This window comes from Rhopilema esculentum, chromosome 19 (assembly GCF_057945365.1).
Source record: "Rhopilema esculentum isolate cy_ngs chromosome 19, ASM5794536v1, whole genome shotgun sequence".
Classification (NCBI taxonomy): domain Eukaryota; kingdom Metazoa; phylum Cnidaria; class Scyphozoa; order Rhizostomeae; family Rhizostomatidae; genus Rhopilema; species Rhopilema esculentum.
This window is the reverse complement of record NC_142833.1, coordinates 1,155,013-1,164,849: the sequence shown is the minus strand read 5'-3', so window position 1 is coordinate 1,164,849 and position 9,837 is coordinate 1,155,013. Positions and strand designations below refer to the sequence as shown.

At 36.5% G+C, this 9,837-nt stretch overlaps 2 protein-coding genes across 2 annotated transcripts in view; one reads left to right on the top strand and one right to left on the bottom strand.

Moving 5' to 3' along the window:
- LOC135688247 (neo-calmodulin) overlaps window positions 1-9,837 on the top strand; it is a 47,582-nt gene that overhangs the window by 27,376 nt on the left and 10,369 nt on the right. The gene's annotated exons all lie outside the window — the stretch shown is intronic.
- LOC135688243 (uncharacterized) lies at window positions 80-9,442 on the bottom strand. Its single transcript, XM_065205016.2, has 6 exons — window positions 8,152-9,442; window positions 6,702-6,879; window positions 6,107-6,287; window positions 5,661-5,809; window positions 4,850-5,167; window positions 80-4,170 (listed from the first exon to the last, which is right to left on the bottom strand). The coding sequence occupies exons 1-6, from the start codon at window positions 8,457-8,459 to the stop codon at window positions 3,640-3,642; spliced, it is 1,665 nt and encodes a 554-aa protein (XP_065061088.2). The 5' UTR covers window positions 8,460-9,442; the 3' UTR covers window positions 80-3,639.

Sequence of the window (9,837 nt, the reverse complement as noted above, 5' to 3'; positions counted from 1 at the left end):
CGTCTTACAGGAGACTTCAAGGGACTTAGCAGTGAAGGTCAAACAACTGAACGTAAGACTCTCTATGACTATAGTCAAAGGGTGAGGAAGTTTAAACTTTCTATTGGGGGGTGTTGTATGGTGTTCGATGCCGTATTTGCAGAGCTATTCAATCTCTCATTTGCAGAGCTATTCAAACTCTGATTTTCAATCTAAATGATATTGTCATACAGCGATATCAATTGATTCGGCGATATCAAAACTCATTTAACTGTAAGAAAACGTTCCTTTTCTTCTTCTATTAATCATCTGCTTGCAGCAGTGCTTTCTTGAAAGTAACTCGCGCTAAATCAGGGTCAAACGTTTAGCGTAGCTCTTTATATTTGGGAAGCAGGAAAGATATTTGTTGAGCGAGTTAGTCAAACATGTTGTGTCATGTGTTTTGGGTCTCGGCTTTTACTGAGGCTATCCTCTATTCAATTCCTTTGATGATGGCTAATGAGTGCTTAGGTGACATTGGTGTCCATGCAAGTAACTTCTAGATTTGAATTAACCACGACAAAACTTTGGGGTAGGACATCAAATTTATCAATTAAAATGACATGCACACAATTAGAACCTATTTTTGAAGATTTCAATGCTATTATGAATGCTCAGATAGTCACAATGTCGACTGCAATTTCCGAAAATGCAGGGAAATGGAGAAAATAGCATACCAAAAGCACCTTTCGTTCAGTGTTCAGATTATAAACGTCGCATAGTAACATATTTTAGGTAAACAGATTTCCAGGCGTGAATCGAAAGGGAGAAAGAATTACGCCTCTGATTGGTTGTTATTTGACGTCGTTCTTTTAATGTCAAAATATATCAAGGTTAGGGCATTTTGTCTTGTTCGGGAATATCCATATACCTCTTTGTATGGGATTCTTTCTGGTTTTTTCATTTAAGCAAAGAGTATTCTAACCTGTCTGGATTCTTTCTTTAACAAAAGCCTTTTTTAGTGTTTCGTAAATAATCTCAAAGACTTCTTTCTTCCTAGCAGAAATAAGCACAGAGAAATCAAGATATTAACAAGCTGAATGTTTGTCGCTATGCAACGATAAAATAAGATGACATATTACGACAGTTGCAATTAAATATTTAACCATTCTGTTTTGTAAACAACACTGTGGGTTTATTGTGAGCAAACAGAATACAGAATAACTCAAGGAACCTTTTGGGCGTTAACTTTATGCATAAAAGATACTTACAAGCTCGAGGTCTTTTGTTTCTAACTACAACTTTAATCTAACATGTAATTTACATGCTTCACTTTGATTTGGATGCGTCAGAGCAACGTTCACCTGGTATACAATACAGTAACCTTCACCATATAAGAAACTTGACTAAGTCAGTCTGACTAGGTTCTCATATATTGGGTATTTAAAAGGGAATAAGGCTGTTTACGCTCTTTAGTTGGTTTTGGGCTTTCACATATTTCTTTTGTTCCAATTAAAACGTCAAGCATGTTATTTACTTGGGCTATAAGTCTTGGGATTCCAGTGGATTATCAACTCATTTGTGGAAACCCCTACTACATACAAAAGGTGCTGGGATATTCGAGCAAAAAGGAGTCTACCAATGACTTTAAGTGGAGTAAAATAATGAATAGAACAGCACTTTAGCTCGGAAATCAATAAATATTGAAATATTGAACAAATTAATAAATACTACATTAATATAGATATTTTGAAGCATTTATAATATCAGCTAAAGTTTTAATCTCAATGACTAAGCAACTAGAGTTTTACTGTAATTTGGTGTTTTCCACAAATAAAAACCTATTCGGACTCCAGGCTTATCCACTAGTTTCTGTTATGTTATGCGGGTGTTTACTGTATAAGATAATTGCCTTGATTACGCAGAGATGAATGACTGTGATTCCCTTTTAAATAACAAAATTTGCTTCACTATTGAGAAAGGTACGAAACACAGACGAAATTTTGTATAGTGTAGTAGTAAGTGTAATAATGAAACTTGAGGCAACAGTGACCGTACCATTTTCATCTATCACAATGAGTGACGAAAAGGCCCCCGGGCGCAAATGCCATAGCAGAGTAGACTTGTGCACAACCAATTATTGGAAATTCCAAGATTCCAGTATGTGGATATTATCAGCAATGAAGCAATCATCGAATGTAACCATAACGTCAACTGTAATCTTATAGTGTACAGGTATGCCGTACGTATCGCTTTCGGGCTGGGGCACCTTCACATTCCCTACCTCATTTTGAGTGCCTATGCGTTGGCAAATGTCTGGAAAAAGACTAAGAAAATTGCAAAACTTTTCCAGGACACCATTTGTATATTGCACTCTCTTTTGAGAGAATAGCGCTGCAGTGGATGCACCAAACGTTAGATGTTGATTGTAGAAGATTTAATCGTTGATTAGTTGATGTTTATCTTAAGGCAATAGAAAAAATCGGAATTTCAAAGCAAGTCTTCTGATCAGGATCAGTTATTCCGGTTTGTTTAGTATACCTATTTCAACAATTAAGGTATTTAGAGGAGGCGAATTTTCTATAGCATTTTCGAGAATTACCGCCATAAATAATTCTGTCAGGGTTTCTCAGAAAACCAAAGAGATAAATGGTGCGTTTTGATTGGCTAGAACTCTAGTCCCACAAAGCAAAAATGCACCAAAATTTTTGTGTCAGCTGGCCAGCTTGCAAGACCAACAGCTCGAAACTTCACCTCATGAAATGTAAATCTATTTGTAGTGGCTTGTACGTTTAGTTTTGTGAATAATATTCAGTTACTTTCATCAGCGATACATTTTAAAACAAGATCACGTTCAGGCAAACAGATCGTTTTAACGTCATTTTTGACGAAAATGAACTAACAGTAAGATTTCATCTGTAATACTTCGGCTCAAATAACATCATTTAAAATCCTTTTCGATTAGACAAAAACTAAAATATACATAGCTTTTTGTTATAGTTTTTTAATAACATATTCATACAGTGTTTCAAAGATTTATGCCAGTCTTTCCTGAAGTAGTTTAATGTGCAATATATTGTATTTTGAATTTAGGGATGGTAAAGAAAAAGGTCAACAAAGTTTAGCTAACTTTACAAATCTTAAAGGCATTTGACATGCATAAGTACAGCGAATCCAAAAATAACTCGGTTAGAGCACGCGCGTTTGATAGGAAATTCAAACTACTCGCGTGAAACCACTCTAGGATTTCGCCGATTTGTAGAAAGGCGGAAACTGTTCACATGTTTTTCTCTGTGCGCAATTTGATTGGTCAACTACTGGGGGTCAAGTGGCTGTAAGCCACTTTTACCTGCATCGATCGAATGCCTTTAAAGAAGGGTAGAAATACCTGAAAAGTAACATCAGGAATGCTGAATTCAGGGGAATTTTTCTCATTAGTTTTATCATCAAGATCTTATATTTCACTTTTTGTTACTTCTACAAGAATCTTTGATATCAGGATTAACAATGGGCGTAGTAGCTATGGGGCTCAAAGTTGGGGAGCACGATAAATGGGGCATCGCTGCTTATCACAGAGCATGCAAATGGGCAGTTCTCTTCAAAAGAGGGACAAAGTTTTTGTCGTGAGGCAGAGGCAAGTGTCAACAGGTCCTTTAGTTTTTACCCCAATAAAGATGCATCTCAATCATCAGTTGTTGCCACCCATAATCTATAATTCAAGAAACTTAACATAAAGAAGTTCTTGATTGTATAAAAGATAAGGCCTCTATCGAAGAGTCTGTAGTTATACATAAATGCAACTCTTGTGAAGAAGAACGGAATCTCTTGAAGCAACAAAGCTATCAACAATCCACCCATTTCAGTTTGAACAACCTCAATCCATTTGCTCCACGAAGACTGGTCATCACTGTCATCAAAATCTTCTTCAGGTGGCAAAATTTCTGATGGGTACTGCTTTAGATTTTCATCAAATTCAAGATTATCATGCTTTTGCTCATATCGCTTCCTTTTTAAATTCTTCAATGTATCCGAGAGATCTTTCCAATTCTCTTGTGTGATAGACTTCCTAACTCTCTCAAGGCGAATTGAGACGTGGAGGTCCGACTGCCATTTTTCAAAAGCTTCAGCCTTCATTCTTTTTGCGCCATTTTTAGGCTCATTGCAGTTAACATCATATTGAATTTTTTCATTTAACCCATCACTAGCAATCTTCTAAAAAGTAAGACATCAAGTGGTTTGAAAAAATTCATACATTTGAAGGCACAACAATGCCTGGCAGTAAATATTGCATGGAAGCAACTGGCACGTAAATATTGCACGATCAGTGCCGCTCGTCTATTGAAAATATTGCCAATAGCGTTCAAGGGTCAATTATAGAGCTTATTAAACCAATATACGCAAAGATTTGGAATAAAGTGCAACTAAAAGAGCAACATAGAAGCCATGAGCCTTTCGGGATTCTTTCAATGTCTGTCAATACCCATATAGAATAAAATATTTCAGTTTTTGTCAATATAAAATATCAAATGCATCTTCTACCCACGAAAATGTAGTTTTATAGAATCACCAGACCAAGATAGTTTCGTCTAGTGAGTGTAGCTACCTCCTAATGCAATCACTGCCTCGGGGTTTAACGAAATACATAGCAATCCGGAAGTATTTTCCGCAGCCTGTTACAAAAAGCCTGACGAGACTGTTTAAGAATCTTTTGTCTGTCTTTCTCATTTCACCTTGATTTTTCGTGTGTTAGTTCCAGCTTAATGTTGAAACATATATCTCGCATCCTAATTAGAATTAAACATGGAACATTTTGTCGTAACATGTTGGCTCTTCTTTTCTAACCAAAAGAAGACTTCTTCGTCAATAACATAACCCATACCATCCTACTTACTTCTTTGTCATTCTGTTGGCCTTGAAACTGGTTTTCCTTTTCCCAAACCTCTTCGGATTCTTCATAAATAATATCTTTAACAAGCTTTTCTTTTCCTTTTTTGTTTTGCCCTTTCTCTTTCATCGTGTTTTGCCCTGTAGCACCTGATTCTGGCAAGACAGCTCGTCCTCTCCTGCCAACTCTTTGTCCTGTGCGAAACACATCTTTAGCTAGTTTGTCGACGCTTCTCGACATATCTGATTGTCGCATTTTTACAGCTCTTGGCTCCAAGTAGCTCTGTACTCGGTGTTGTGTGAGATTTCTGGTAAGATAGTTTATCTAGAAAAAAGCGTAACAATTAAAAAACATAAAACATTCAGGAAAGAAAGAGAGCCATAGAACAGACTCTGAAACCAATTCCAGAAGGTGCCCTTCCTTCCTCCAGATGATACCTTTCAACTTTGGAAACCTTCCTCAGAGAAGCAAGGCTGGATATAGGTTTGGCAAGTTTTGTGGAGTTTCCTGGAAGATAGTCTTCAGAAGAACTCAGGAATTTCCGGAAAAATTTCCGGAATGAAAATTACTCAGCGCGCATTAGAAAAGGCATCCCGGAAATACGCGATGACCCTTAAGAAAAGGAGGCTCTCAACTTTGAAAGAAGCCATCACTTCAGAAGCTTTGTGAAATGGTTAGAGCTACCATTATGTTGTACATCCTATTTGTCGATCTGTTTCTACCACCCAATGCAACAAACTGATTGGTTTATTTTTGATCGCAATCAACCTGTTATTCTCATATTTAGGTATGCTTGCCATATAAGGTAAAAACCTACCTCCTCTTTCTCAGATTCAGAGTATTCGTACGTTGTGCTTGTTGTGACTACAGTGAACTGCATCAGACTGAGGCTGTATATAACCAACACAACAACTACCACTGTTTTCTGACTGTTAATTTCAGTCTTAGTCAAAAGGCCTACAAACTCTGAAAAAGATGGGAAAATAATTTACTAAAGCATCGCAAAGACACAAAGATAAGGCTCTTGATAGCAATAATCGCTTTCAAGTATTTCCTTTGTAACTAATATGACAATTTCATAAATACATGAAGTGATTTGTGTTTTAACTTTGTAGCATTTCCCTACATTTTAATGTTTTTAAACTTCATTTAATAAACCTTCAAAAAAATCGATATGATGGTTGCTGTTTTTATTATTTTGACTGATATCAATCTAGGCTCTCTTGTCATTAATATCATACTGTATTCACGTCAGAATCCTACCTGTCAAATCTGCTGCTGTGTTCACGTAGCCAATCAGAAGAGCTGACAGTTGGTCACGTGTCAGTTCCCCTCGTGGAAGCATCCAGCGACCAATGATGATGACACATATAAGCCCAAGCTCAGCAAACTTCCTGATGAATTGTTCAGTGCAGTTGAACTGTAGAGCAGGGTGGAAGCAGTTCTGTTGTAGGATATGATGGTTGGCCGATTAGTTCAAAAACATTCTATAAATCATTACAAAAACTGAGATCTGCTAGCAACACGTTCTGCCAAAGCTAAGAATTGTCACAGTTTCTTAAGTGACAACATAGAATTAGTTACAGGCGTGCGAGCGACAATATATTGATGGCGTTAGCCTTATGAGCTTCAAAATGTGTCCAAGTTATTGCCCATTCCTATGTCCGTTTTGCTGATAAATAGCTGTGTAGCCTCAGAAAGTGGAGTTTCAATATATAACAAATAACATAACAAAGCAACAATTTCCCGAATACACTTTTCGGAATTTGAAATAATCTATCATACTGCTGTAAACTTGCAAGGCATGAAATACCAAGCTGCACAGCACTATTACAGAAATGCAGGATCTTCCACTTACCACATACGTATCCGGTTCATAAGGTGGTTTTGTAAGTACAGCAATATTCGCTGTGCCGTTTGAAGCAACTGTTTTTGCAAGATCTGAGTACATCTTCCTCTTTTTAAAGAATGCGTACTCGAGACAAAATATAACAGGTATTTCCGTAACAAGATAAAGAAATCCGCTGAACCATATGCTGAAATGGAAAAGGAACTCTTGAGCAATCTTAGGATATACATCTTTGAATAATAAGCAACCAAATGGATCTATAATTTTACTTTGATCTTCTTCAGCAACTAATGTTATTCGTTGAGAGCCATGTACCTTGGGATAGTATTCAACATTGATCTGATGTGACTACTGCATCGTCTTTCTCATTTTTCCATACTGTCTTCAAATGAATCCATAACCCAATTCTTCATTTCAAACAAAAATGTTGTCTCAAATGAAATCAAGGCTTTTCAACTTTTCTTTTTCCATTTCCATCCTTTTTCTTCAATTCTTGAAAATGTTTTCATTTTTGGCAAATTTAAGTCCCAAGTTTCTTGCACTTTCTTATAGAAGCTTCAAGCAACTTGCCAATTCTATTTCATTTCATTTCATTCTCACATGATAGGTATTGTTATTCATCGGGAATAGATAGGGGTTAGTGCTACAGAGAGTACAATAAGGGTTCTTGCAACAATATATCTTTATTTGTATGTGGAGACTGACTTCTCTTGCTCTGTACCTTATTGGTGTGCCGTTTGTCTTCATATCAATTCTTGAATGATAGGACCCCCGGAAAAACAAAAGGTTTTGTGATGTCTTCATATGTCATGCGTATTGAAAAGGAAATCCTTTTAAAAAGACACGCATAAAATAATGTTTAGGTAGCCGGTAATGTTTTGCGAGAATTTTCACAGTTAGGTCGTTTTCAGTATTTGCTTTATGCCAACAGTTGCATTTTGCCAATTTGTATTGAGAGAGGCTTCGTTTGCCAAACAATGGGCGGTTAGCAAATACTCCTTGTACCTGTCGTCTTGTCTTCAAACCAGTTCAAATTATAGTTTGCAAGAAGGTCAAAAATTTGTGTCATGCAAAGAGGTTTTATCCTGCGCTTTTTACAATAATGTCAAAATGTTGCTTGCAGAATCGATATCTGAATTCAGTTTATCAATAGCATTAAAAAAGACCCCTTTTATGAAAGACCTCAAAAAAGTTAAAATATCTAAGGTGCTTGTTGATTCCTACTCAGCTGCCCAAGATTTTGCATGTGAGCAGCCTACCAATGGATCTAAAACCAGTCTCACACAGATAAACTTGTCAGATTTGCTTCTCTAATACGCTTTTTAGCTTCTTGCCGATTAGATTAACTACTCGATAAAGTTTGCATGAAAAGCAGCCATATGGTAGCAAATTGGGTGGAAAAATGATAACGAAACGAACGTTATGTAATACTTACTTGTAAGTTTTTTGTAATACTTACTGTTTATACTCATGTCCTTTCCTTGCTACCAAAGTGTACAGAGACTCAAACCCAAGGAGTATAAGTCCAGCAAAAAGAGGCGAAATCGGTATCTGCGTTGCAACCAGAATATCTTTATCATTTGCATGTATCGTCTCATATTTCATGTATTTCTCCAATAAACGAACTGAAAGCACGGCGTGGAACACGAAAAAGAAGCGAGGAATAATAGCCAGCGAATATCCCAGGAAAGTCCCCTTTCCGAATTTTTTAACATGGTTCTCGAACCTTTCCTTCGCCTCATACAACCTGTTTCTTATCCTTTCCATTAGGTTTCTATCCAAAGCCAATTTTCAGGTATGCAAGCACCACAAAATTTGCCCAGTGAGTGCAATGATATGCTAATCTATGTTTCAACCTTATTGTTAGCACCAAATACAATTTGTTTACCATCCACAAACGCAAAACATTGGCTTTTGAAGACAGGCAAGCTCAAAAAATCGTCTTTTCTTAAATCATGTATTCAAATTTACTTTTTCCACAGACACGATTTGTAAACATCTTTCAAGATTTTTGCAGCATCCATGAAATCAACACAAAACATAAAAGCGTAGAAAGATGAAGGCTATATTTCGTCAAATCAAATATTCGCGGATCTTTCAATTTTGAGGCAAGAACCAGCTGTACTTTGTTTCTTTATGAAACAAAAGAATTTTTAATGAATGTGCTGTATAACTAAGCTTTTCAAACAACTCCTCTTAATTTTCTACGATAAAAGGCCGACGTTTGCCATAAAGCCGTTCAGTGAAATAAAGTTTGCAAATAAATATGTATTTGCTGATTCCAACGACTAGTCTTACGCAGTCAATACTTTCCGAAAAACAAGTAAATGTTTCAAGTATTGAATGATATGCAGATTTTCAATAACTGCAATGAAATTTTGGGATACAGTTTCAGATTGCCCATTTTGACTTTTATTGCAACAGATGGCTTTAGCATTCATGTTTTTTTTAGACACAGGTTGAAATATGCCGGCTTTTGTTGTGAAAATTGCATCTCTGAACATTATCTATTGTTATATTCATAAACAAAATGTTTTTAATAAAACCTCTCCTATCCGTTCCTATCCTAGCCTATACTATCCTATCCTATCCTATCCTATCCTATCCTATCCTATCCTATCCTATCCTATCCTATCCTATCCTATCCTATCCTATCCTATCCTATCCTATCCTATCCTATCCTATCCTATCCTATCCTATCCTATCCTATCTTATCCTATCCTATCCTATCCTATCCTACCCTGTTCTATCCTATCCTATCCTTTTCTATTCTATCTTGTCCTATCCTATCCTATTCTATCCTATCCTATCCTATCCTATCCTATTCTATCCTATCCTATCCAATCCTATCCTATTTTATCCTATCCTATCCTATCCTATTCTTTCCCATCTTATTCTATTCTATTCTATCCTATCCATCCTATCCTATCCTATCCTATCCTATCCTATCCTATCCTATCCTATCCTATCCTATCCTATCCTATCCTATCCTATCCTACCCTATCCTATCCTATCCTATCCTATCCTATCCTATCCTATCTTATCCTATCTTATCGTGTCCTATCCTTCCAAAGTTGGGGAATATTTTATTTCGTTGGGGATCGAGTTCCATATTTGGCTATATTTATATGACACAGTATTGAAA

Bases quoted from the DNA above. Each gene is read 5' to 3' on its own strand.
- LOC135688243 (XM_065205016.2), bottom strand. From the start codon at position 8,459: ATGGAAAGGATAAGAAACAGGTTGTATGAGGCGAAGGAAAGGTTCGAG. The intron at 6,880-8,151 runs GTAAGTATTACA...TTTCCATTTCAG, and splicing joins AAAGGACATGAGTATAAACA to CATATGGTTCAGCGGATTTC. The intron at 4,171-4,849 runs GTAAGTAGGATG...CTTACTTTTTAG, and splicing joins GCCAACAGAATGACAAAGAA to AAGATTGCTAGTGATGGGTT.